Source organism: Ambystoma mexicanum, chromosome 6p (assembly GCF_040938575.1).
Source record: "Ambystoma mexicanum isolate Mex_15411 chromosome 6p, UKY_AmexF1_1, whole genome shotgun sequence".
Taxonomy (NCBI): Eukaryota; Metazoa; Chordata; class Amphibia; order Caudata; family Ambystomatidae; genus Ambystoma; species Ambystoma mexicanum.
Genome location: NC_090935.1, coordinates 1,433,772,020 through 1,433,799,996, shown reverse-complemented (window position 1 = coordinate 1,433,799,996; position 27,977 = coordinate 1,433,772,020). Strand labels below are relative to the sequence as shown.

The following is a 27,977-nucleotide window of genomic DNA, read 5'->3' as shown; positions in this document are numbered from 1 at the left end:
TTGTCCAAATTGCCAAGTGATTTTCACGCTAAACCTGTTCAGAAACTGCACTTTTTCTTTATGGGAAAATGAATGTGAGTAGGATTAAGACAGCATTTTTGTGTCTTCTTAGTGACTTTTTCAATTTCTAACAAATCGTTCCCAAAATATCCAGTTTAGTGGGACTCTTCTAAAATGTTTTGTTTGGAAAATGTCATCCATATCCAGCCAGCAAGTTATTAGCCTTGCTCAGCCGCTCTGCTGTAAAAAGCACAAAGGCCGATATGAAGGTTTTAAGGAACTGGGGGCACCCCATTCTCTGTCAAATATTTAAAAAACGACTGGATGGATTTACCCCTAACAAGTCAAGAAATGTAAGTCAATACTTTCTGGGCAAGATTTCTCTATGGGAAAATGAATGTGTTTTGTTTTCTTAATAACGTTTTCATTTTATAATGTATCGTTCCCAGAATGTGCAGTTTTAGGGAGCTGTGAAAAACATTTTGTTTTGAGAATTTCAACCAAATAAATCCAGCAACTCAAAAGCTATTAGAAATAGAATTCTGGGGAAAAATGGCTGCTTTTTCATTTCTGAAAACCCTGTCAGCCTCCCTACTGCAAACTACCATGAGAGATATAGCTATAATTTTGGGAGAAGGGAGCACCCCCTCCTATGTCAAATGTGTTAACAACTACTGGATGGAATAACCCCAAGCCCCTCCCAGAAATGTTACTAGCCTCTCTCAGTCTCTCAGCTGTTAAGCATCAAGACTGATATAGAGGTTTTAAGGAATAGGAAGCTAATTTTAAAACTACTGGATGGAATTACCCCAAAAAAGTCAAGGAAATTAAGTCAGTGCTTTGTGCCAACATTGTTTCTTATTTGGTCGAAATAATCCAAGTGGTTTTCACTCTACTCCTGTTAAAAAACAGCACTTTTTATCTATAGTAAAACGAATGGGAGTAGGCTCAAAAATATGCTTTTATCTTTTCTTAATAACTTTTTTATTTTTTGAAGAATTGTTCCCAAAATGTCCAGTTTCCCGGTGTCCTTGACAATCTCTTGGTTTAGAAAACGTCATCCAAATCCATTCAGTAAGGCAAACGTTATTAGCCTCTCTTAGCCTCTATGCTGCAAAACACCAATACCGATACAAAGTTTTAAGGGACAGGCGGCAACCCGTTCTCTGTCGAATATGTTAAATACGACTGCATGAATTTACCAAAAAATAGGCAAGGAAATTAAATCAGTGCTTTGTTCCCAAATTCGTTCTTATTAGGTCCAAATCTTCCAAGCAGTTTTCATGGTATGTTTGTTCAAAAACTGCAATTTGTCTTGATGTGAAAACAAATAGGAGTAGGCAGAAAACTGTGTTTTTATCTTTTTTCAATAACTTTTTCATTTTTTGACAAATTGTTCCCAAAATATCCAGTTCAGGGGTGCGGGAGGGGGGGGGGTCTTGACAACCTTTTGGTTTAGAAAATGTCATCCGAATCCATCCATCAAGTCAAAGGTTATTAGACTATCTCAGCCTCTCTGCTGCAAAGCACCAATACTGATATTAATGTTTCAAGGTGCAGGGTACACCATGTTACAAGTAGAATATTTTAAAAAATACTGCATGGATTTACCTTAAACCAGTCAAGGACATTAAATCAAAACTTTTTGCACACATTTATTCTCATTTGGTCCAAATCTGCCAAGTGATTTTCACACTAAACCTGTTCAGAAACTGCACTTTTTCTTTATGGGAAAATTAATGCGAGTAGGCTTAAATACAGCATTTTTGTGTCTTCTTAGTGACTTTTTCATTTTCTAACAAATCGTTCCCAAAATATCCAGTTTAGTGGGGCTCTTGTAAAACCTTTTGTTTGTAAAATGTCATCCAAATCCATCCAGAAAGTTATTAGCCTTGTTCAGCCTCTCTGCTGTAAAAAGCACAAAGGCCGATATGAAGGTTTTAAGGAACAGGGGGCACCCCATTATCTGTCAAATATTAAAAAAACAACTGGATGGATTTACCCCGTACAGGTCAAGAAATGTTAGTCAATGCTTTGTGCCCAGGATTTCTCTACGGGAAAATGAATGTGTTTTGTTTTCTTAATAACGTTTTCATTTTATAATGTATTGTTTCCAGAATTCGCAGTTTGAGGGAGGCGTGCAAAACATTTTGTTTTGGGAATTTCAACCAAATTCATCCAGCAACTCAAAAGCTATTAGCAATAGAAGTTTGCGGAAAAATTGCTGCTTTTTCATTTCTGAAAATCCTGTCAACCTCAGTGGGAGAACGGAGTACCCCCTCCTCTGTCAAATATTTTAACAGCTACTAGAAAGAATAACTCCAGACCTCTCATGGCAATCAAGTCAATGTTTTGTGCCCAAGTTGTTTCGTACCTGGTCCAATTCCATCCAGCAGTTTTGGCTGTGTGCTTCATCAAAAATTGGACATTTGCTCTATGGGAAAATGATTGGGGACTAGGTCGAAGCAGCATTTTATTTTGTTTCGTAATACCTTTTCTATTTTTTAATGGATCTTTCCCAAAATGTCCAGTGTGGGTCTTGGGGGGAGGTGTGAGAACAATTTTATTTGCAAAATGTCAGCCAAATCTGTCATATGAGTCAAAAGTTATTAGCAATTTATTTAACTAAACAATACGCGGCTTAACTATAGTGCAGCGACCACGGCACTATTTTACATATACATATATATATATGCATACATTTATATATTTTTCTTTTAACATATTTTATGGACAAATTAGAAAGATTTTATGTGATCTTAGTATTTTATTCTTTTTCTTAATTTTTATAGGTGATGATGATTTTAAGTATTAATAATTGATTAAGTGAATTGATATTATATGAGCATTGTGCTCCCCTTATTGTAGTCCTGTCGTGAGCCTTTAGGGAGGGGCCTTCAGGGATAGCAAAACAGATGTTTCTCTGTTTATACAGTTTTATGAGCTCTTATCCCGAAACAAACTGGAATGGAAAAAAAATGTAATCCCTTCTATTATGTATACAAATTCTGCAAACAAATCTTAAAAATTGTGCATGCTTTGGAGGTGAATGAGCCCATCTTTTCTGACTCTAAATCGAAATGATATCACAAAATATCAAAGAATAACGCCGCATAATTTTCACCACAATGAAAATGAACAATTCCTTCATCTATGCACAGATTCCATTATTCACTCTCTGCTATGATTCGAAACTTTGGGTGCTTCAACTTTATGCAAAAGTGTACATTTCCATCAAGACGTAATCTTCTTAAAGCAGTCCTCCACAAGCAACCTAATTCCTTAATTAAACATTTAAGTTTCAGTGCCTCGTGACTAGGGCGTGGCAAAATTGTTAGATTCCGTTCTGCTATCCGCGGAAGCAAAATATGTCCAATTTCCATCCACTTCACCCCAATCTGCAATTCCGCCACCCCAGTGTATCGAAAAGAGCGGCGTGAAGATTCTCGTGCTGCTGCACAAACCCAGCACGAATCCAAAAGAGCTGTGCCACATTTTCTCGTTCCGTTGCGCGAACCAAGCACAAATCAAAAAGAGCCATAGTAAGTTTCTCGTGCTGCTGCATGAACCTAGCATGAATTGAAAAGAGTGGCGCAAAGTTTCTCGTACTGATGTGCAACTCTAGCATGGATAAAGAAAAAGGGCAAAGTTTCTTGTGCCGCAGCGCGAAACTAGTACGAATAAAAAAAATTCCTGCCGGACGTTTCCTGTGTTGCTGCGCGAATCTAGCACAGATCGGGGAAAACCACACAAAGTTTCTTGTGTCGCTGCATGAAACTAACACGGTTTGGAAAACAACTGCACAGAGTTTCTCATGTTATGAGTGAACCTAGCACAAATCCAAAAACTGTGCAAAGTTTCTTATGGCACTGTGCACAACTAACACTGTTTGGGAAAAAACACATTTCACGTGTCGCTGCACGAATTTAGCATGGATCGAAAAAACAGGCACGCAAAGTTTCTCGTCTCACTACATGAAACCAACATTGAAACGAAACACCACGCTCTGTGTAAAACCACACAAAACTGGTGGTGGCGAAACCATAATGCTGATTTCGAGGAATGGGCGTAAGCAGATTCCATTGCAAATTCCCCACTTTTCACTTTGTTGGCAGAAAACTTTGCCCACCCCAACTCGTGACAAGTTTAACGATAGAGGGAAAACATGCAGTATTTCTGAATACTGTATGTTTTATAACTCCACACAGTTACAAGAAAACTGCCTGCTTTTGTGTGGAGGAAACTTCCTCCACACAAAAGCGTTACCGAATGCAATATTACTGCATGTAGAAATAACACATACAGTAATATGGCATTTCCCAAAAAGACCACTGGGACTCCAAAATGGGGAATAACTGTAGTATCGTATGAATTGTGCGTAATGGTGAACATCCTCGTTACTGCATGCTTACCGAGTAACACATATTGAGTTCGGTGGTATATGCAGAGGAAATTAGGCCTTTAGTAATTTTCTAATTTCTAATGGAAAACTGGACATCCCTTAAACATGCATCCATCCTCTTGTCTACTATTTATGTTTGCAACTTGCTTACCTCGACTGACCTCAGTTGACCGGTGTTACCTACCTCCTACTGGTATAAATCACTAGACCTTCTTTCTATACAATTGTAACTCTGATTGACCTTTTTGAACCTGTATGTTTTGTAATTATTTGTGTGACCCTAATGTAATTTCTAATGTACATTCTGCTATGATGTAATCTTGTAAGTTTTGCATTTTCTTGCCACTGCGCCCTGCTACCCCTGGGTCTGGCGCGCACAAAAAGTGAATAAAACAAAAAAAAAAACAAACAGACAAATGCAGGTAGTAAATTGAACAGTCTGTAATTGAGCCATTAAGAACAATCCCCAAAATGCACTAGTTTGCTCAAATTCCCTAACAATATTAAGTATATTAGTCAGAACACTGATCCCTATATAACATGTAACTCAATTAGTATCATATTTAACTTGTAACCGTACACATCACTAAACCTATCTTTGACAACAATCAACACCTGCATCGATGGTTAGGATTAGGCATAAAAGGCGTGCACACAAAGTCTCTGTGCATGGACACGTTTAAGTTGATACAATTGGTTTACGAGCTCTCACGTGCATCCGATCTAGGATAGAAATGTGCTAATTCCTGCAAAGAAATAATTCTGATGGCAACACAATCCAAATGCGACCTATTGTGAGCCATGTGATCCTTAATCGGTCAGGGTTTGAACCAGCAGGAATTTTGAATGATGGTTGTGGTGTCCAACCAAACCCAGCAAAGAGTGTGGGAAGTCCTTAATCTGACTAAATAGAAACTACGACACCTGACCCAGATCAAACACCAGTTGGGTGGCTATGGGGTGATCAAGCCCGGTGGTGCAGACAGGCGGTGCAGACAGGCAATGCAGACAGGCGGGGCAGACAGGCGCAATTAAAGAGGGAATGCAATTTAACATTGCCATGCATTTATTTTTTACAGAAACGTGATCATTGTGTTTGTCCATTGATATCTCGGAAATAAGGCAATGACCTTCAATATGCAGGTGAAGGCCACGCTGAGAAGCCCCTGTTGTGTGACCAGGGCCCGCCGGAACAGGTTCTAAGAACAGAAAGGTTCCTTAGGAGTACTGGCCACACCCACATCGTGAAAAATGTGTCAGCACCAGGTGGCCAAAGGACTTATTTGTCATTTAGGAATCCATGTCTATGGGGGTCATTACGAGTCAGGAGGTAACCATGCCGCTATTAGTGGCATGGTTACCCCCTTACCGGGTACCGGGTCCGGGTTCCTTGAATGAGGAATTACCGGACCATTCCGACCTTGGAGGGCCCGGTAATTCCTCATTCAGGGAACCCATCCCCATTCCCATTCGAGCCCCCATAGAGCTCAATGGGAATGGGGAGGGTGCTAACAACGGGCCCGTTAATAACGGGCCCGCTGTTAGCACCCTGGTCTGCTCGCGGGACCCGCTAAGGGCACCTGGTAAAACCAGGCATCCTTAGCGGGTTCCCACGAGCAGACTCATAATGCGGCGGTAAGGGGTTGACGGCTCCGGCACCTTTACCTGCGCTGTTAACCCCTTACCGCCTCACTTGTAATGACCCCCTATGTGTCAGTTATACTCCATATCTCGGACACGCCATGTTTAGTTTATTATTTATAACGCGCTACATGCCCCTAGGCCTCAGAGCACGCATGTAGTTTCCAGCTGGCGCCACTGTTCTGAAATGCAATGGAAATAATGTAACTCATTTATTCCAGCCAGGGAGATATAGTTCTTTGCCATCAGTCTTCTGGGCTCATCTGCTACAGACCTCACTTCCAATCTTCTTGGGGCATTCTATGAACTGGATGGAGCAGTTGACCTACTGAGGCACACTGATGTTGAAACCTTCTGACCTTACCTATTCTCACGCATCTTAGACTCCAGCAAACAGCACCACTCACAGCAGCCCACTGGTACATGGAGATTTCCATGACAAGCACCTTGAATGCAGAGTAGGACTTACCACTTCCAAGCAATCAGCAATCCTTGTCAGTTTATCTTCAGGTAAGTCCTTCAGAAGAGGCACACTTTAAAATCAGAGCAGAAACACTGATTACAATGACGTTCAGATTTATTCACACAAAAGGGCAGCTCTTAATTCATGCAGACAAGTGATTAAATGCATTAGGGTGCACTGTTCAGTCAATCATACCTTCAGCACTAAAGCTAAACACCCCATTTTTCTATATAATGTCAAATGCTAGAATTGTGTATGACTGCTGAAATACAGCAGGATGGTGGTAATGGAATATTTGGGACATTCCATACCTTCTGAAGGGCTACTCTTAGGCCAGATGGAAGGTTCAATCAAACAGTAATCTGGAAAGCAATTTATTTTAATTTGCCAGAAATCACCAATGTCACCCAAGCAGACCTAGAGGTTTCACTGTGCACTTTCCCGTTTCAAGACAGTAGCTCTGGGGCTATGGGGATTGCAGAGGGTAGCCACGTCAGCAACACCGGGCCTTGACTGCATGCCTCAAAGAGTGGGGTGCTGCTATGCAGAGAACCTGGTTCACAGGCGGTACAGCACCCGCCCGTCAGGACATTACACAACCACGGTACTCATGTAACTACCCGCGTACCTACGTCTACCACACGAGTCACCCACAAATATACAATGGAAAGACCCCATCCCAGCTCCAAGGCCATGCATCGTAGCCCAGGGGCATCCACAGGTGGCAGCCATCATTGCAGCACATATAACCCACTGTTAGGGAAGCAACTGTCATACTAACATTCAGTATGCCCCCGACACACATTTCGGAGAATATTTTCAGCCACGTTTTCTGGGATCATAAGAGCGTAGATATTCCATGGAGACACCGGCACCATAAAGTGGAATTGCATCAGAGTGACGTCACCTGACACTAAGAGCCCACACATCCCTGGAAGAGTCAGACCTGGAATAAAGATGGGAGCCAGACTGCTTTGGGAGCCCGTGGATCGATGTAAGTCGAATGGCGACGTAGGCCGGATATCAGAAGACAGGCAGGAGGTAAGTGGCAATGGCAATGGATGGACAGAGCCTGTGGCGCCATTTGTTGTAGAGATGGTAATATTGGTAGTATCAGATTGGATAGTGGTCTTAGGTTCAGGTACAGCATTCCCCCAACCACCAGGTAACCAGACCTGCTGATAGACAAAACAAAACAGGAACTGGTGAATTTCGCGTATTAGCAGGTGAACCTCGCCCAGTGATCTTGCAGGCTCAGGAGTACTCTTCTCCACAGTGTTGACATCACTAGGAGGTGGCCTGGTAGATACATTAGGCAAGTTTCTTTTTAGGGTCAACATTTTCCATTTAGCTGTATGGTCAGACACAGACGCGGGCACAAGTACGGGTGTCGCTGAAGTAGAATAAGTTGACATGATTAAATGGTTAGCCGGGAAGTGATAAGTAGGTAAACGGGGCTCTTCAGAATTAGGGTCGGAGTCAGGGTCAATATCAATGTCAATTTTGGGGGTGACACTAGCCCTCTCCTGCTTTCCCAGTCTGGTGCTCCAAATAAGTGGTAATTAAGTTTGAACTTGGGTGGTTAATGTTCAGGGTATCCCCCAGCCTGCCAGTGTTATTTCTAACCAGTCTTCTGAGAGTTAATAGTTTAATTGCAGTTGCAAATATGCTACTGGAGTAGATAGGCATTTGCCAGGCATTGCTATCATTTGCCCAGGTAATCTTGTGGCTGGGTAGTTTCGCAGTGCTTGTAAAATGCCTATGCCATGCCTAGACAAAAGCCCAAACTGTTGGCTTTGCAATAGTTTGTTGTCTTTGGTCTGTAAATACCATGATCATGTGACCATGAAAACTGAGTTTCAGTTCCCAGCAGCTAGCAGCAGGTAACATATGTGTGTGACACTCAAACTGGAGTTACTAACAGTTATTTGCATTAATATAACTGCATGCTTCAGGTCATTATTTTCCTTATAAAATCTTTAATTTCCCAAATGATATACTGATACAAATATCTGATGTTGGAGGAATATCTTAAGTCAATCAACTTGACTGTATATGTAATGAATCAAGAGATGTCCTATTTTTGTCATTTCTTTTTTTCATTCTTTATGTATTTATTGATTCTGTGTAGCGCTTACACGGCCACAGGCCGTTTCAAGGCGCTAGTGGGAGTCAAGCGATGCGGGTGTGCAGCGCAATGTATCTGAGTCTACAGTCCGCAAGGTTGCATGGAAGATTTGAGTTTTCAGGGCTCTTCTGAACTTCATGTGGAGGGGTTCAAGTCTGAGGGGAGAAGGTTCTAGGGGGAGCAGGAGCCTTGGTGGTGAAGGTTGGGTGGTTGATGGAAAACTGGCATATTTTACCAAGCTGTTTTAGGCACCAGGTCAATTGGTAACACATAGGTCGTGTGGTGTGGAGCTAGGCATGGATGGATTCGTGGATCAATACTGATGCGTTATTATGGAATTATTGCAATGCTTGCATGGACTGTGTGATGCGATCAGAATCCTTTAGGCAGGAACATGGCGTACAGCGTAATCACCCACGAAAAGATATCTCAGAGCCGCTGCAATGTATTGTAATATCACTTTTATCAATCAGGCTTAGAATTTGATCTTTAGATTTCATGCGCTAAGGCACAAAATATTTGTTGGGCAAACAGTAAAAAGAGTTAATCTGATTAATAAAAGTCAACGTATTGGCAAACAATCACTCAGTTTCTTGGCAAGTATTCTGTTTGCATGGTGTCCTTGTCGCTTGACTAAAGTTTCACTGCTGCGTTTGCCCAACAGTAAGAATATAGTTTAGAACTTGATCTAAAGTGGCAGGTGGGTGCTTTCCAAACGGAGATTACCATGAAGAAACATGCACTTCTGTACTGCTTACCTTCTGAGAAGGTTCCGGTACTCCTCGTGCCTGGCTTGCGTTGTCCTTCTCATTATGTTCTGGAACACTTCCCGGTCTAGCGTCCAGGTCTTGACATTGCTAGCAGCTTCCGGAAGATGAGCAGTGTGAAGGGACACAATAAAATGGTGAACAAGTTAAAAGGCCAGCGTTGTCAATTTGGAGAAAACTTGCACCAGGTGAGACTAGTATATGAAATCCCTATAAACTGTGTGAAGGCTGGGTCAACATTGCCTATTAGTCTGCATGCGCAAGAGTGACATTGACGCTTTGAATGAAAGGCAGAAGCTACACTATTTAGTGACACTGGAGACCACTGAGGTGCAGTACTGAGCTAGCAAACAAGACACAGCTCTAGAGTAGGGAAGGACACATGGCTGCCGTATAATGTTGCACTCAAACAGAAATCAAACCATTTCTCACCTCAGTCAGCCTTGCCACGTGTACCCTAAGACAAACGCAGCTTCACCTCTTCCGCACCTCCACGAATACCACCCAGACTCCCAAACCTATGCGTGTTTAATGACCAGCATTCAGAGGCCCTCCTTCTCAAATAGTTTCCTTTTGATTGCACTGCATCTTCCCGCTTACGTGTCAGTCCTCTTTCTGTTTCCATAGCTTGCATAGTGCTAAACTCTCTTGGCTTTGCCAGCATCCAATGTTCCTTCCCGTCCCCTCCATTCCTGAGAGGGTTCTCTAGCTGTTCTGTCTTCAAGCACAAAGATACCGATTCTATGTAAAGTGTGGGGGCATCTTATTATGCATAAACGTCTTTGCTACTAACAGCCAACACCAAAGAAAAAAGAACATTCTTAGTGATAAATAAGGGGTTTCCTTTGCTTCAGCTCAGGTATAGCACTTTAAGATAAACATACCCCAGCCTAACATGGAGGCTCTGACCAAGCACTCCCAGCACTCAGTGAGAGCACATTTAACTCTGTAGATGAGTCCATCAACATCATCTTCCATGACATAAGGTAAGTTCACAGTTTACTGACTGTTCCTAAAACGTTTGCTTTGACTATTTGTTTAATGTAATTCTATCCTAATATATGAAAGTGTGTGGTTTTGTGCACTGTGATAACAAAAGTACTTGCGTATCTCTATATGTTCTGAGGAAGAAGGTCACGTGCCATGCAAGCTCTTCTCTGGATCCGATGCCTCTGCTTGCCCCAGACGCGCTGCATGGGATACGCCAACACGGCATGCGGGGGAATAGTGGCCACAACTCCATGTTAGAGCAAAGTTTGTGAGGGAAGCGGACTCTCGCTTACCCTCGGCAACACAGCAGATTCGCCTCCATGGGCACGGCAGGTGTAGCTGCTCGCTCCCTGGTCGGCGATTTCATGGTCTCCTCGACACCAATATTGTTGGAGGACCTGAGGCACAGGGTTTGTTTTTCAGGGCCAAAACACTGCGAGGGCATCTCCAAGCCTTAACAAGGAAAACATTCAATTGCAAGGACATTTTCAAATGTTTTCCTGCAGGAACGTTGACCTCTAGGGGTCTGGAAGGCAAAGTCCCTTTTGCTGCCAATGGACCTGAAATAGACCAGGAATAATCCCTGACAGGGATGATAAACCATCTTCTGCTATGGGGGAGGGGCCTGAAATGGACCTGCAGAGGCCTGGGGCAGGAGACTATTCCCCGGTATCTATGGCCAGGATGGCTCAGAATCCCATAGACAATGGTTTGGGAGACCTTACTAATGCACTGGTCTCTGCTTCTGGGTAGGCTCATCAATAAAATTACAGATTTCCATCCAGCCTTGGTTCCTGATTCCCTACCTCCAGCTCATCCTCCGACAAACTCAAGTCACTGCAAAGGCGCCCGCAAGACTAAACATATGCACAGTGACTTGGAGGAGTCATCTCATTCCCTTGGGCTTTGAAGCCCATGAATGGATGAATGGGGCTCTGGAAAAAAAGGAGGGCTTTAAGCATAGGCACAAAAAATGGTGTTAGCGTCCTAAACCTCACAGCAGGACTCAGAATGCTCTCCCAAGAGGAAGGCAATTCTTACTAAGGAAATGCAAGCTGAGATTTCTCTGGGGGGGAACCAATTCTGGATAATGCGGGTGTACCATTCTTTGATCCAGCTGACATTTAGCCCCCTCGGTTGGCTGAAATGAGGCGCTCGTATTCTGTATCATCCTTTCTGTGGCACTGGATTAGAAAAGCCTTTAGCAAAGACCAATGGAGCATGCTCCAATGTGAATGCCCGTCCTCTGCCCTGCCTGGCAAAGTGGCACAGACCCCCGAGATGAACCAGTCTGTGGTCTCTTTTTTCACAAAAAGAGTAGGACCCTAATAAAGGGGCAGATGAAGCCCCGAGGTTGTGACAAGACAAACTACTTGATTTGACGTCTCCCTTAGCACAGATTTCCGAATTGGTGGAAGAGTGCGCAACCCGTTAAACTCAGTCGGATGCGCGCGCACTAAGTGGCCGGGCGCAGAGGGTGGTTATCCTGCTTGGCAAGGCTAATTCAGCCCTATCTAAACAAAGGCGGAAAGCATCATATATGTGGATTGATCCTAAATTGACAGAGATTGCTGATGCTGAGCAGTTTATTTGGGACTGATTCATTAGTGCTGTAACCAGAGCCCGTGACAAGGGCTTGTGCCTGGTCACATGTGGGGTCACATGGCCACCCATGTGACTGTGCTAATAAATAGGCGTACGCCTACCCGTGCGCCAGTCTCGACCATCAGACCCTGCCTCCCGTGTGAATTTGCTGTGCAGCGCCAGCAGCGTGAGCGAGGCAGAGGGCCTGCTAGCAGGGCCCTTTACAAGTGTGGGCCGGCACCCCCATACCCAGTAACATCTGGTGATGAGATGATTTGCGGAACCCGGCGCGCTGCCCCGCCATGCTGGAACACGCCTCCATGAGTGCCTGCCTCCGACGAGGTCCCGCAGCAAGCCATAGAATGTACTCATTGAATGGTGTAATGTGTTTACCTACTCGTTGGACAAGGTGTATGTCCACCTCAGTTTCTTAGCCTTCCTTTCAGGAGAATCAGAAGCTTTGTGTAGTTCATTGTTTATTTTGTTACAAGCAGAAAACTGCTCACCTCCGTGCTCCTGCGGCCTCTCAGTTGCTCATTTCCTTTTGCAAGCCTCACCGCCCAGCTTCCTCTGCCAGTCTAGCGCGTTGGATGCGACCGACGATATAGGAGGTACGTATTGACATTGGACATTTTTGGACTCCTTCCTCAAGAGGAGCCATGATCTCTAAGGCGGCCTCCCTGAGAGGGAAACCCGAACACATCTTGAGATCACCCCGACTGGTCCATTGAGTCTAATTTTAGAGCCTTTTTTCGATAAATGCATTGAATATGTAGCTCTTAATATATTGCAAGGGCTTTGAGTTTGCATATTCCGAAGCTTCTTGTCTTGATGTAGAACGGCTAATGCCCCTCCCTTGCGTGAGCTGGAGTTTAGATTCTATTAAAGACAAACAGGTGAGTACTCACCGTCCCACCCACCCTCGATTCTTTTGTTTTTATTGCAGTTGATGTTTGATTATGACAAGATGGCAGGAGCCCGGATCAGGCCTGTGGATGATGGTCTTCGAGGGAGATCCCTTGATTCCATCGCGGGAGGATTGCCTTATTAGTGTGGATCTTCTTTGGGTTTTGGATGGTTTTAACACAGCTGTGGGAGAGGCTGATGTGATGTAGATGGTTTAATATATAGACATACATGTGTTCTCATTGCTTTTGGAGGGCGGGGGGGGGCATGCCCTGAGCCTCCATTTTGGGTTGGTGTATGTTTCTCTTAAAGTTTTATTCCTTAGATGAGGTAAAATGTGTTTCCCTACTAAAAGTTATTTTTGCTTCTGGCTGTTAGTATGAAATGAATTCATGCATCACACTCCTCTCTGTGCCTTTCAAGGAATCGGAAACCCCCGCTCATGATAGTGACGGGGATTAGCCATAGTTGCAAAGTAGAACTTAAGGTCCAGGTGCCTGATTCAGAGATATCAGCACACATGAGTGCAGCCCATATGTCAGAACTCTGCACCCAATGACAAAGTACCCAGCCATCGCCTCCATAGTCATTGGCTCCTCCTCCTCGCTAGTGAAAGCAGCCCTCTGTCAGTGCGATGACGCGCTGAACTCCTGAGGCAGGCGTTAAGGTCTAGTAATGGATGTCTAACGCAAAGGCTGGGTAGTTGGGTTGTTTTTGTTGTATTTTAGCACACCTGCTCTATCTCCTCAGGAGGGAATTCTGGCGAATGCCTTTTCCCATGACGGATGTCTCGTGCCTGATCAGTGTTGCAATTGGGCCGAATTTCCATAATCATATATAGGAAGTACCGCTTGAGCCATTAATGGGGGGAAATGAAACGCCTCTGCCCGAGTCATAGTGCACCCACAGTGATGATCTGTTTCTGAACTTCCAGGCTCAGGAGAGCTCGGCTATCATTTGTCGCTTTCAACCTCGGGTTCTTTTCTCTTATCTCTGAGTTATGTACTGCTGACTGCTCTGACGCCATATGTATCCCTACTCCCATCACGCTGCCCCTGCCCCTCCCATCACACTGCCCCTCCCATCACGCTGCCCCTCCCATCACGCTGCGACTCCCATCACACTGTCACTCCCATCACGCTGCCACTCCCATCATGTTTCCACTCCCATCACACTGCCACTCCCATCATGCTGCCACTCCCCATCACACTGCCACTCCCAATAATGCTGCCACTCCCCATCACACTGTCCCTCCCATCACAGTGCCACTCCCATCATGCTGCCACTGCCATCATGCTGCCAAGCCCCATCATGCTGCCACTCCCATCATGCTGCCACTCCCCATCACACTGCCACTCCCATTACGCTGCCAGTCTCATCACGCTGCTGCTCCCATCACGCGGCCACTCCCCATCACCCTGCCGCTCCCATCACGCTGCCACTCCCATCACGCTGCCACTCCCATCATGTTTCCACTCCCATCACACTGCCACTCCCATCATGGTGCCACTCCCCATCACACTGTCACTCCCATCACAGTGCCACTCCCATCATGCTGCCACTGCCATCATGCTGCCATGCCCCATCATGCTGCCACTCCCATCATGCTGCCCCTCCCCATCACTCTGCCGTTCCCATCACTCTGCCACTCCAGGTAGAATGCCACCTTGTTGTCCATGTCCACCACTTTTTACCTGATGCTTCGTGTACTTCCTACCGTTGTTCAACCTTCATGGTACACACCCCACTGAAGCGTGTCCCTCCTTTACATCTTAATGTGGATTACCCCAAAAAGAGGCTCACTTGAGACCCCACGTTTCTCTCACCCCATTGGCTTTTCCTGTGTCTGCTGATCTACCCTGACCGACAGAGCCAGGGTGCTCCACCAAACACCTGCAAAGAAGCAAGAGCCCCCGAGCCCTATATTGCAAAACAGCCTGAGCAACACTGGAAGCCTTCCTGATGGGGAAAGTGGGCAAGAGGAGAGGAAAGTGGAGACATTCCTGACTGGGAGAGGCAAGTCGCAGCACTGCGGGGGCCGCCTCCTATCCCCAAGTAAAGACGGGCAAGGAAAAGGCAGCCCAACTAACTCACTTCAAATTCTCCTCAAGATACTGTGCCAGTGTTCACCCACTGATCCATACGTTCACACCTGGACCATTAAGTGCTGTATTCCTTGATATTTATCGTGCGCCCATGCAAGAGAGCTTCGCTTCTGGGCGCCAGAGACCAGGATCTAAGCTCCAGAAGATCGAGGAAGGATCTTGAGCTGCCAGGCAGCAGAGCAGAGCGGGTCTGGAGGCGCTTGTGGAAACACAGGGATTAGCTTTATTTCTCGGGAGCGTGGAGTGATTTCAACGGTTCCCATGTGTCGCAATGCACCCGTGGTTGACGCCTCTCTTGTTTTGTGCAGGCGGCGTGTGGCACAGGTATTTTTGCTTTTGTGAGTATGGAAGTCTATTTGCCCGGGGGTGTTGTTAGAGGGCTCGTGTCTGTTTAAGACAGAGACAAGCCTAGTAGACAGTCATGTGAGCTATGACGTGGGACGAGTGGGGAGCCCAGGGAACGTTGAATCACTTTCCAGTTACTTGAAAGCAGTCATTTACTTTCCGCCTTGGTGTGCGTCTGTTATTAAGAGGGCCCTCACGGGGCTAACACTTATGTTCAGCAATGTCCTCTCACTCCTTTGTTTGCTGCGGATATTGATATGTTGTAGCGCATGGTGTGTGACCCAGGTCGCCTTGCTGCAAAGTGGATGAATCCCAAGCTTAAACTCTTTTGCCAGTCCTATAATTTCTCTTGGTCTGTTCATATTTATTTTTTTAAATTAGTACTTCCATATAACATACAACAATAACATTTGATTTACCTGACAATAATGATATTCGGTAACATCGTCGACATAAAACTAAAATCCCTGAAACGGTTCCATCCAGGGGGCAACCTGTATCACACCAATCAATAGGCAAATCCACCTTTGATATGGATTGGAAATATTGTACATGTGGGCCCCACATGTACACCCCGGAGGTCTAGCATACAATGGCATAGTGCGAATAAAGGCAGTTTCCAGATCATAACAATAGGCCGTATCTTCCATCCAGGACGTTACTCTGGGATCAGGGCCCTTCCACCAGGCCATATCCACCCTCCTGCCGGTCAGCACCAGGAGAAGCCCCGCCAGTTTGCGCATTTGCCTCGGGAAGCCTTTAGTGAGTGCCAGCAAAGCGAACAGCGGGTTCATATCTCCCTGTTCTTTCATAATAAGGGAGACCTTCTGGAAGACCTCTTCCCAAAATTCAGCCACCCAAGGACACTTCCAGGTCAAATGTATAAAGTTTGCACCTTCAGCACTACCACTCATGCAACTTTGTGATAAATCAGGGTCATATTGTCGAGCTTGGTGGGAGGATGGTATGTTTAGAAATCCAAAGAGGGTAGGTGTGAGCACCAGGAAGGTGTGGCTAGCACGCTAAGGCTTGCTTCTCTGTAGTCGGTGCGTACTTGCAGTCGGTTGTAAAAATCCAAGGGGGCCATGCTCAGAGCCCCTGCTGAGACGTTGTAGAGAGGTTGGGGATTTTTACGTAGTAGGCGCTGTACATGCAAATCATAGAATGTTGAGAAATTGAAATCCCAATTGTCATGTTGTGGTTACAAAAAGTCACAACCACTTGTATTTTGCATAATATTTTAATGTTACTAGGGTGCCAACACATGTTTCGACCACTTGGGGATCTTTATCAAGGCTGAGATTTGTCATACAGGGTCAGCAATTAAAACATTCTGAACAGATGTTGAGTTCAAAAAGAGTGTCGTACAGCATTAGGTCACATGTGCGTCCATTGCGAAGTAAGGGTGGAATGTGTGGCTATCTGCGCGTGCTAATAAACTGCAAGCTCATGGAGAGTAGTTAGGGAAGCATTGAATCCTGATTAGGTAGGGCCAAGACTGGTTACAATGAAAAGGCCTGTAGAATTGTTGAGGTGTGATTATCTCAAGCTTAATCTGAGGATGGCTGGGGTCTTAGGGTGGGCATGTAAGCCTGACTGCCCATCCGGTGGAGCTCACCAAGTGGAAGTTTGTGTGCTGGACCTGAAGAGTTGGTTTGGGCGTGATTGGCACATGTTGGGTTTAACATTGGCTGGCATGTTAGCTGTTGTCCAATCAGGCCTGACTGCTAAGCCAGTATGTCTCATAAAGGGCTAATGTTTGGATGCTGGTTTAGAACATGTGCTGAATTCAAGAGAGAAAAGAAGGCATTCATAGAAAAATATTGAGTTCAGGTTCAACATTCAAACCTGGGTCTACATTAGTGGACATGTGCTGAAATCCAGAAAAAATTGAAGGCATTTAGAGAAAAACATTGAGTTTGTGCTAGTGACAACCAACGGTCATGTACCCCACATGTATTTTTACCACTTGCTGAGATTTAATTCCAACCCCGTGCACCCGCAGAGTCCCTGCTCAGGAGCACTTTTCAGAACCTCCCAGTTACGAGGCTTTTTAACATGCATTTTTCATGTACTTCATATGTATTATCACCACGTGCTGAGACTGAACTGTCATCTTTGCACCCGCAGAAGCACTACTCAGTGCCGATCAAATTGCCAAGTAAACGACTATCTCAGACTCATGTTCTCCGGCATTATCCACTCAGTAAGATACTTTTCACCCTCAACCATCTTTACAGGGACGACATTAGATAATCAGTCACTGACAATTCTGTTCGACTTCTTTTCCTCCTTCCCTTCCTTAGTGCGTCTGTCCTTCCTCCTTGAATGGGGCACATACCAACATCCATTGTAACAAACAATATGCCTCAATGTAAAATGTATGTTTTATAATATTACATGGTTTGCACCCCTTCACCCCTTTTTTGTATCTTCACGTATGTCACATAAACGTACTACACACTGTCTCACTCTTACTTCACAATGGACACACATTTGACCTAATGCTGTACGACACTTTTTTTGAACTCAACATCTGTTCGGAATGTTTTAATTGCTGACCCTCTATGACAGATCTCAGCCTTGATAAAGACCCCCAAGTGGTCGAAACACGTGCCGGCACCCTAGTAACATTAAAATACTATGCAAAATATAAGTGGTCGTGACTTTTTGTAACCACAACATGACAACGGGAATTTCAATTTCTCAACATTATACGTTTAGTAATCTCTTCTGTTATTTCAGCGCTCTGAGACCTACGGGTGTGTCCCGCTATATAAGAAATCAATTACTATTATTATTTGGTGCATGAAATTAAAATTAATTTATTTGTATCCGGCATAGAGCGTGACACTCCTTGTCGGCCCCTTAAAATATGCCCAATCATCATCAGGGTTCTCAATATCAAATGGCGTTCCCGCCTCCTTTTAGGTGCCTCTATTTCATAAGAGAACCTAGCATGGGTGTAATTTTAGGGGGGCTGGGGTGTTTGTCCCCAACTTTCATGGCATACCATTTTGTCCCCATTCATTTGGCTGGGGCACCTTTTCTTCAGATGTCTTGTCCCCCACAACATTTTCGGCAAAGTTACTGATCTGGTTAGACATAATTCTATAGTATATATGTGAGACCAACCGTCCCTCTCCTTGAGCCGTAATAAAATCATGCAACAGCGTAAAGACTTTTGGTTGCACAGGGAAGGAAGGGAAGTGTACCCTGAATTTGTTTAAATCCAAAAATACAAGAAAATATCTAACTAGGTAACGACTCCCTTTTCTCTGAATCCCTCCAAGGTCAAAAATGTGCCATCAACGCAATACTCCCCAGGTGTGAGTATGCCAAGTTTATTTACTAGATCAATGTATACCTTCTCATGCGTGTTCTTTAGCCCCTGTATGTACCGGGCTGGGATCAGCAATGTATATAGAGTTTTGATAACTATTTTATTTGCTAATTTCTACCAGGACGCACAAGTATAGGAGACCACAATTATTTTGTTTTGTTTACGCTTAAACTCAACCAATATTATCATGCGTAGTAATGCCAATGCAGTCACTGATCTCTCTATCTGTACATGTGGTCTAATGGATTGTACCACATGCCAAAAGACGGAAAACTTGCCTTCACCCAGGTAATACCTTTCACAATCTGGGTGTGCCAGTCCTCCTCGCTCAAGTGGCTCTGCCAAAGTATCCCATATAACCCTGGGTTGTTTTCCCACCCAAAGAAAATCCAAAATAACCTCTCAAAGTTAGGTACATTTTTTTTAGGTAGGGCGGAATATAAAAAAATTAATACAGAAACTTCGGCAACACTGTCATCTTAAATACTGCGATACGACCCCATTAACGAAAGAGGGAGGCCACACCATCTCTGCACCTGGCTCTTGAGTTTGTCGATTGCCCAACCATACATTTCCCGAAAGAGAATTTAGGAGTCTCTTCAGATATTTGGTACTATCCCACTCCCATTTAAAGCCAAAATCATCCTTAAAGGCCAGCGTATTCACAGGCAGGTTGAAAACAATTGATTTACCATGGTTGATCTTTAAACCCAAGAGATCCCCAAAGCGGACCACCAGCCGCATGACTGTGCCCAGGGTCTCCTTCGGCTCCTTAATGAATAGTAGTAGGTCATACACATACATCGATATGATTAATTTATGAGAGTATAATTGAATCCCTCTATTCAAGTACTGTTCCCGCAGAAGAGCAGGCAAAGGCTCCCTTGCCAGAGCAAACAGCAATGTGGAAAGTGGGCACCCCTGCCTGGTCCCCCTCACTATATCAGGGACTCCAAGAGCATCCCATTCAGAGTGATCCTAGCAAAGGAAGGGTTATACAGGAGAGCCACCTGGAGTATAAACGTAGCCAACCCAATCTTTTCTGAGAATACTAAACAAACATGGGCATTCAACAAAATCAAAAGCTTGCTCAGCATCCAGAAGAAACAAGATCACAGACACCATTGGATCTATCGCTTCAATGAGCCCAAAAAAACAATGCAACCCATATGTAATAAAACCGTATTGTCCTGTAATAAAACCGTATTGCTCCACCAGGTTTAAATCTGGCATAATGAGAAGGAGTTGATTAGCCAGGAGCCACGATTAGCCAGTACTCACATATATATTTTTTTAGCGACGTTACTAAGAGATATCTGTCGATAAGATGCACACTTTTCTGGTGGTTTGCCGGATTTATGCACCAAGGTTATAGTTGCCCCTACTAAGCGAAAACCCCAAAGGCTACTGACTCCAAATACTTTCGGAGCAGATGAGGTGCAAGGATATGCATGTAGGGCTCATGCAGTTCGACTGTCAACCCATCTGGTCCCGGAGCCTTTGATCCCGGCAATTCCCAGATAACACACCGAATCTCCTCAACTGAGAAATCCCACTCTAGGTCCGCCCACTGCTCATTTGTCAACCAGTAGAGTTCAATATCTTCAAGATATTGCTGAACAGGCAACTCAGACACGTTCAAAAGTTCCCCGTTGGGGTGTAAAGGGAGCTGTAGTACTCCTGAAACACTACTGCTATATCAGATGCTTTGTGTTTAAGGACACCCATCTGGTCTGGAATTAGATCTATGTGTTTCGATTTACTCTCCATAGTGAGCATTCTAGCCAACAGCACCCCTTGTTTATGGCCTTCCCCACACTGCCGTACATCGTGAGCCCTGCTCAGGAATTTGGTCTGACTCCATGCAGTCTCCTGGAAACTATCCAGTTATTTTGGGATTTCCACCAAATTACCCTTGTCACCACTCTGGAATGGTTTCTTTTTAAAATAAAAGTATAGGAACAGTAAATCCAAATACAGTAAAGGAGCACCGCTCTCACCCACTTCAACCACTGCCTTCACCCTCTGGATTGCTTTAAATCATCTTGTCAGCTCCTTATTGGATCTATCCTTCCCAGGGTCCAGGACAGTGTTAAATTCTCCCCCCCAGAGCACTACAGAGTTCTCCACTAAGGCTATATTATGAAGCACCCAGTTAAAAAATTCAGGATCTTCAGAATTTGGAGCATAAGTATTAATAAGCGCGACCTGAACACCTTCTATGGAACCCATGACCATCAACGCCCTACCCTCCTGATCCTTGAGGAACTCACACTGGTGGAAACCAAAGGACCGATGAATAAGTATCGCACCGCAACTAGCATATGTGGAGTAGGATGAATAGTATCATTGACAACCCCATTGCGAGACCTAGTTATCCTCAGTGTGATGCGTACAGTGCGTTTCCTGTAGGAATGCTTCATTCACTTTGTGTCATTTCAAATATAGAAGTAGCTTCCTCCCTAGTAGGTTACCCCCCTTGATATTCCAGGTAGACATCTTAATCACTGTCATGGGGGCTCCAAATACACATTATCCTCAAGGACAATTCCAGACACACATTTACCCAATACAGTAGACAATATAAACATGAATGGTGTGCAATATGTACCGTAGTGAGGTCAATTCCCCACCATCGTGAGTGATCATTTCTATCAGTGGTACACAATTAACAAAAATAACAAAACACCAACAACAGTGTGGGATCCCCTTACACACCCTCCCTCCTCCTACCTATAGAACAAACCCATTTGGTCCACATAACACTGACCCAGCCACCCCATGCCCATAACTTAATCAGTTAACGCACAGGGCGTTTGCATCGTTATCAACCTCAGCCCATACAGCAAATTCCCCATATAATTGTGTAGAGCGCCAGTGCCCCTATTGCCACCCTACTTCCATTATGCATCAGTGTTCATCAAGGCTTACCCGTCAGTGCCGTGCCATGACCAAGAACATCCCTCCTTCTTTTTTATTTATTAATTTCGTTTATTTGTGGTTTGTCAACATTTGACTTTTCACAATACATACAAAAAAGCACTCCAAAAAGAATCAATTGATCAATGCTACTTATACCTCACATTTACATCCACAGAATTCATTAGATTGAGTAAAAAAGAAAAGGAAACAAATGAAAATAGCTAAAAGGGACATCCACCAAGAGAATTCAGTGCGTTGCATTTTTCCATTTGTTTTACAGTCTTACGCAACCGTCAAACCCTGATAATTGGGTCAATTTTCGCTAAAAACGTTAAAACTTCCAAAGATAGAAAGGTTTCTCTCCCCGCTGACATTCGATTCCAGAATTCTTCAGAATGTAACCAATCAGTATGGTGAACAAAACGGGAGATGTGATCCACTCTTTGCTGTGTGGTACCTACGCATGATATTAGTAGATGTTTCACATTTTGTTGCTCACCCGAGTCACAGAGATTGCACATACCGTCCCTCAGAGTGCCCTTATTCCTGATTCTCATCAGATCACGGGTGACATATAAATTCATGCAAGACCTTAGGAAGCCCACCCTCCACCTTGGATTAGGGAATCTCCTAAAATAAGGTGACAAATGGCCTAGAGATTTGTCGATGACTGGGAAGTACTTAAAACATTTCACATTTGCAAGCGATGCCCTAGTTGCAATTCAGACATTCTGACCAATCAGCCAATTATCAGTCAGTTCTTTTTCTGAGTACTGACATTTCAGTAACAGGGCTGTGGCATCCTGTTTCAATTCACAGAGACAGTCATTGGTATTTCCATCAGACCACCTATGCCTATGTATGAATGAATAGTGGTCTGGTGTCATTGTGATCTAGATAACTTCTCCCTGCCACTCTTTCTCTAGATTTTGCCCCTCCCCCCCCCACTTTGGACTGTGTCTTTTTAATCCTTTCCACAAAAGAGCTGGCGGTCTCCAGAGAAGGAAAGGAGTGGACCATCCCCTCATACTGAATGCAGAGCTTGGCAGGGAACAGCACAGAATACCGAATGTTCTGATAGCGCAGGGCTCCTTTCATTCTGATAAATGTTCTTCTGGACATCAGCGGAAAAGTCTGGAAAGATCTGGATCTGGTCCCCGTCATATCTCAATTCACCTTGCAATTGAGACATTCTTAAGATGGCATCTCTATATCGGTAATTGAGGAGACTTGCAATAATGGAGCGAGGCAGAGTGCCCGGCACTGGTTTCAGTGCAGGGATTCTATGGGCGTGTTCCACCACAAATAGCAGGGAGAGCTCCTTTTGGTCGAACACCTCTTTACAGAGCCTCTCCATAAACTCTTCCATGCACCCAATTAGCTGCGCTTCTCTTACCCCAACTTCAACAACTAAAAGTTTTGATGCGGTAATGGCCGTAGAGTCCTCCAAGCCAGTTCTGGGCCTTGTTTAATCTGGCGCCGTGTTTATCAAGGAGCAGCTGCAGCAAGTCTTCTTTGTTGGAAAGGGCATCAGGTTTTGTGTTGAGTTTGACTATTCCTGAGATGCAAGAGAAGTACTTTAACCTCCATCTCTGTATCAGCTGCCTGAGCCTCCTCTTCTATGTCACCCCTAGACAGAGCGGTGTGTCACACCTGGGGTTTTAGACCAATTAGCAATTGAACCCCCATCAAAAGACAATTTGTGTTCACTCTTAACGCCCATCTCAATGGCGACAGAGCTTGGTGGATTAAGAGACACAGGGAAATGCAGACTTCCAATATATCCTCCTAGTGCCAAGGAAAACTGTAGGTTATTGGATCAACTCAGTGTTCAAGGAACTGTAGGGGTTCTCCACCACTTCAATAGGACCACCGCCCAGTGCACTACCGAATTGGAGCCATATGCCAGAACCTCAGACAGAGTTGGAAACCGCTTCATGCTATGCAATTGTCCTGCAGCTGAACGGCAGCAGTGTTGTCGCCAACTTCCCAGACCTCTAGCCCTTAACGCCTCCCAGGGCAGCTCTCACCACTACATCCACCCTGGACTGCCAGCAGCTGTGAGCAAGCCATGGTCACCTCCCCAAAGTAGACAAGGAGCATAGGCGACAGGGCACCTGTTTCTCCACCACAGTTCAACCAGTTACCAGATATTCGAAGGCCATCTCCAGCAGTGCCGTGGCAGCAGCCCCACCACAGTCCGAGGCCGCTGACCATGTTGCTTCTGAGGACCAACCGGATATTGGGACTCACAGGCCTTCACTGTACCTCCTGCACAAGGTGTCCGCCATCACAGCAGACCGTGACTGCATGCCTCAATCAGGACAGTCAGCTCCTCTTATGTGCCTGTGGTGCATATCGCCTCTTCGCTCCCTGCCGCTGGAAACCGAGGACGGACTCAGTACCACCACAACCACAGAACCGTAAAGCCTAAAAGTTGCAGAGGGGGCGTCTTTAGCCAAATCAAGGGTCACTCCTCTGACAAAAATATGTCTCAGGGGCTGCATGACATTAACAGGATATCAGGCTGATTACAGATCTCACAGAGAAGCCGTCATGTTGGTGCCACTCTCAAGTGTCTCCTTGGCCGGCTCATACTTTAACTTCTATGGGAGGGTATGTCAGTTCACTTTACATAGGCATGTATTATAGCCAAGCACTTAGGGGTTTTAATATTATGTAAAAATAAAAAGACAACTCCCAGTAAAGACACAGCAAAATAAAAACAGTCAATTTATCTTTACTGAAAGAGGACATACAGCCTGGAGACTGCCCCTGGGTGGTAGTCGTGCACAGTATAAATCAACATAACATAACATAACATCATGCCAACTAAACATTTTGCATCATCAATCATGCAATCCGACTCTTCTGTGTGGGCAAGTCCACAGCCATGAGCCAAGAAACCTTAAAGTGCATCCTAGTTCTTTGTGCCATCCAGGGCAAAGTCCGTAATCATTACTCTGTGCCATTTGAAAACATTTCCAACATGGCCTAGAGAGAGCGATCCATTAAGACCGCAAAGGCAGATTTAAATGGCAGGTTTTCTGTGCCTTGTGTCATACTAACTGGGAGTCCAATTACACAAAGTAAAACAACCGTGTGATGGATTGCCATCTGTGAGTGATAGCCTGAGCTTTTTTGATTTTTATTCTCATGCTGAAAATGAGGCCTGCTAATCAGACCCCCCTGTCATAATGGCTCCAGGCCAAAATTATAGCATGCACATGTGACTTTGCTGAGAGTGCATACAGGTGACCTCAGCTCACTGTTCTGTAGTGGCATAGTGAAAGTTCAAAGGCCACATGTACATCAATGACAGCTGCCTGCTGCGATACAAAGTTCCTGCAGTCAGAGGGCGCATTTTCAACTTTTTCAATTCTGATCGACATTTTGATGCCTTAGTCAGTCTAGTAGAATGTACATCTTTAAATATAAACTATGCCTAGTTGTGGCATGGTGACTGATCAGAGTAAGCAAAGTAAAGTGGTCTGTGTATAGCACCCTTCTGCCAATAATGTTTGCCTTGCTGTGCATGGCTCACCACTGGGTTGTGGAGTGCAGAATGGTTGTTGATGGAAGATGGATAGGTTTTGAGTCTGTTCAGTACACAAGTGTGGGGTGTGGGAAGTATAATGTTGCTAGATTTTAGTAGTGAGAAGTTAGTTGACGGATGAAAGGGGTGGCTGGAGCGGGCGAGAGGGTTAGGGTTTTGTCACTTCCTGGCCGTTAGTTATAGATTTCACTGAGATTAAGGTGCGGACAAGTGTTGCACAGTAGAGGATCCATTAATCAAATTGATTTTCCACAGATGGTATTGCAAAGGGTTTCACAATTGCTTGTTGTTAAGTAGCCCACGGTTCTGGTGCACAGTTTTAGGTGATTGCTATTATCTTTCATTTCTTTCAAAGTAGATGATTGATCTATTTCATGAAAGTCATGCGGTTCACTTCCAGGCGTAGATATTTGGGTAAGGTGTTCCAGAGTTTTGTGGCCAGAACTTAAAAACAGATCCCCCTTGTCATTTCTTATAATAAAAGTTAGCGACTAGTACTATTGCAGCATTGCTTGACCTAAGTGTTCTGTAGGGAGTGTAGTGTTAAAACTTACTTCTGATGGAGGAAGGGTTCCTTCCATGGTATAAATGATGGGTGATGCATAAGAGCACACAATCACACAGCCACAGCAATTTGATATCACATTAGTGTCAGCTGTGTTAGCAGGGCCAGCTATAACAAGACCAATGTGAGTTGGTGTCTGCTCTGACTATCTCCACTGCAGCCACTTGGAACAACAGCCAGGATGATTCCCCTTTGATTCTCCTGCAGGGGTCAACACCCACTCAAAGCACAGAAGATTCCACCAGGAGGGCCCTGGGAACTGTGGTTCAAAGGCAAGCACTGACATAACAAAAGCATCTCTCAAACAAAGGTGCCGACCATTAGTGTCCGTTTCAAATCAGCAGGCATAGAAAGGGGGGTGGAGTTGGAGAAGCCAAAGAGGGAAGGTGGGCCTGTAGAAGGGTCGCACCATCTTGAATACTGTTAGGGATCCCTTCCTTTTTCCTGTCCCTACGTTTCCTGCAGGTAAGGTACTCTGGATGTGAAGTCATGAGGCAAAGGGATGGTATTGATATGGTATTGTTTATTTATAAAGCGCCTAGACACAGACAAGTGTTTCAAAGCGCCCTTGATTGGAACCTGTACATCAGACCTGCTTTAGACCAATCCTCTGTGATATTCTGCCTTTAAAAGGACATGAGCAACCCCTCATTATTTGATTAATCTTTGGACTGCTACAACAAGAAGGTTTCACTGGACCTCTGTTGGAAGTACTGGCCTATTCAAAGTTGTCTACCATAGACTCGAAGATAAAAGGCACCAAATGGAGAGGGGAGCACTCTCCTCTAACTATCCCCAGGGAACAGTGTGGGTGGCTGCTGTTGGGCCAAGGCCTTACTGTTCCCTGCAATGCAGCCTGGCCCCTGACATTGGAAGTGAAGCATCCTCTTCAGGTGCCAGCCAAGCCTCCTTGAGTGGGAGTACCGACCAGAAGGACCCACCTTGTCCTGAAGCCCCTGGCTTGGGACTCCCAGCAACCTCAGAAGCAAAGAATTGACCTCTGGATCTCCCTGCATCTCAGAGTTTCCCCAGTGCAGGTTTGTGCACATTTGATGCCGTCCAAGCAGGTCAGGGGAACCACCCGAGTCTCTCCGATTTCGACACCCTTCTTCATCTGCATCTCCAAGTTCCCTTGATGTCAATCCCAAAGCTCTGCTCTCTCTACATCCATACACTCAACAAGTCTTCTAGCTTCCCCAAATCAACACTGCCACCTGGTTACCAGCTCCTTCAAGCGTCCAGCTGATGCCGCTGCAATGCCTCAAGACTGTGTTAAGTCAGCCGAGCCCACCCCCACAAATGCAAGTCTCTGACCAGGAAACATTTTGAAGACAGTTCCAGGCCCCTGTAGCCATTGCAACTAAACCCTTCTGCCATGAGTTGCTCCTACTTAATCCAATCCAGAGAAGGAACTAGTCAGAACACTAGATGTGAAAACCTCAGCTTCTCATAAAACTCTTCCATTTCTAATTTTAATAGGTTGCAAGTGTGTTGACCAGGGGCAGACTGACATCAAAGTAGCAGATAGAAAACTAGAACATGCATTAGGAAAATCTCAAAGCTCTGAGGGAAAATTGAGTGGAATCATTGTGAGGAGAGTCTACCATTGTGCAATTGAATGGAAAAAAATGCCTTCTGCCATAACTGCATCGTAGCAGCCAGGAGTAAATCTTTCGAAGCCTTTAAAAATGAATTCAGTCTTGAACCACCCTCAGCAAGCTTACCTCAACCCCTTGCCTTCAGTACAACTGGCAATTAAGCTGGCCACATCTTTTCAAGATAAGTGCAAAATCCCCTAGCCAATCCTAAGCAAAAACAAAATCTTACCTCCCGCAAAATCCCAAAAGATGCGCGTCAGCTCAGTTTAGGAGTTTTACCCCTGTCATCCAAGAGGAAATAATCAATCTCGGGGGGATAGCTCAGGGGCAACGTGCTCGCCTTGGAAGCAAGACGACACAGAACAACACAGGTTTGATCCCCGGGTCCGCGCTTAGAAACCTCTGGGTATTAAGCGCGTTATAAATAACCTCTCACATTATTACATCATCTGCCCTGAAGGCGCCTTCTGTTCAATATCACCCTTACCCAGTCTCCCGGAGGAAAGTCAATCCAAGCATGGACTGTGCCCATCTCGGGCATCTGTAGCACATCTAGGACAAGTGGAAAGGTTCCATCAACCTTACAAAGAACTGCATTTAGACAGCTACTGAGAAACCCGGTTTGACATTCATTCATCGCCTGTTTTTATTTCGTGCCATTT

At 44.8% G+C, this 27,977-nt stretch overlaps 1 protein-coding gene across 3 annotated transcripts in view; it reads right to left on the bottom strand.

Moving 5' to 3' along the window:
* The window catches only part of PRKG2 (protein kinase cGMP-dependent 2), a 710,215-nt gene that overhangs the window by 488,783 nt on the left and 193,455 nt on the right, over positions 1 to 27,977 (bottom strand). For 2 of the 3 annotated variants that reach the window (XM_069626564.1, XM_069626566.1), the window contains exons 4-5: positions 9,393 to 9,498; positions 6,513 to 6,576 (exon numbers count right to left, since the gene is read on the bottom strand). In XM_069626564.1, the coding sequence (XP_069482665.1) occupies positions 6,513 to 6,576; positions 9,393 to 9,498 (170 nt within the window). The remainder of the gene's footprint in view (positions 1 to 6,512; positions 6,577 to 9,392; positions 9,499 to 27,977) is intronic. The other variant, XM_069626565.1, reaches the window with a different exon arrangement.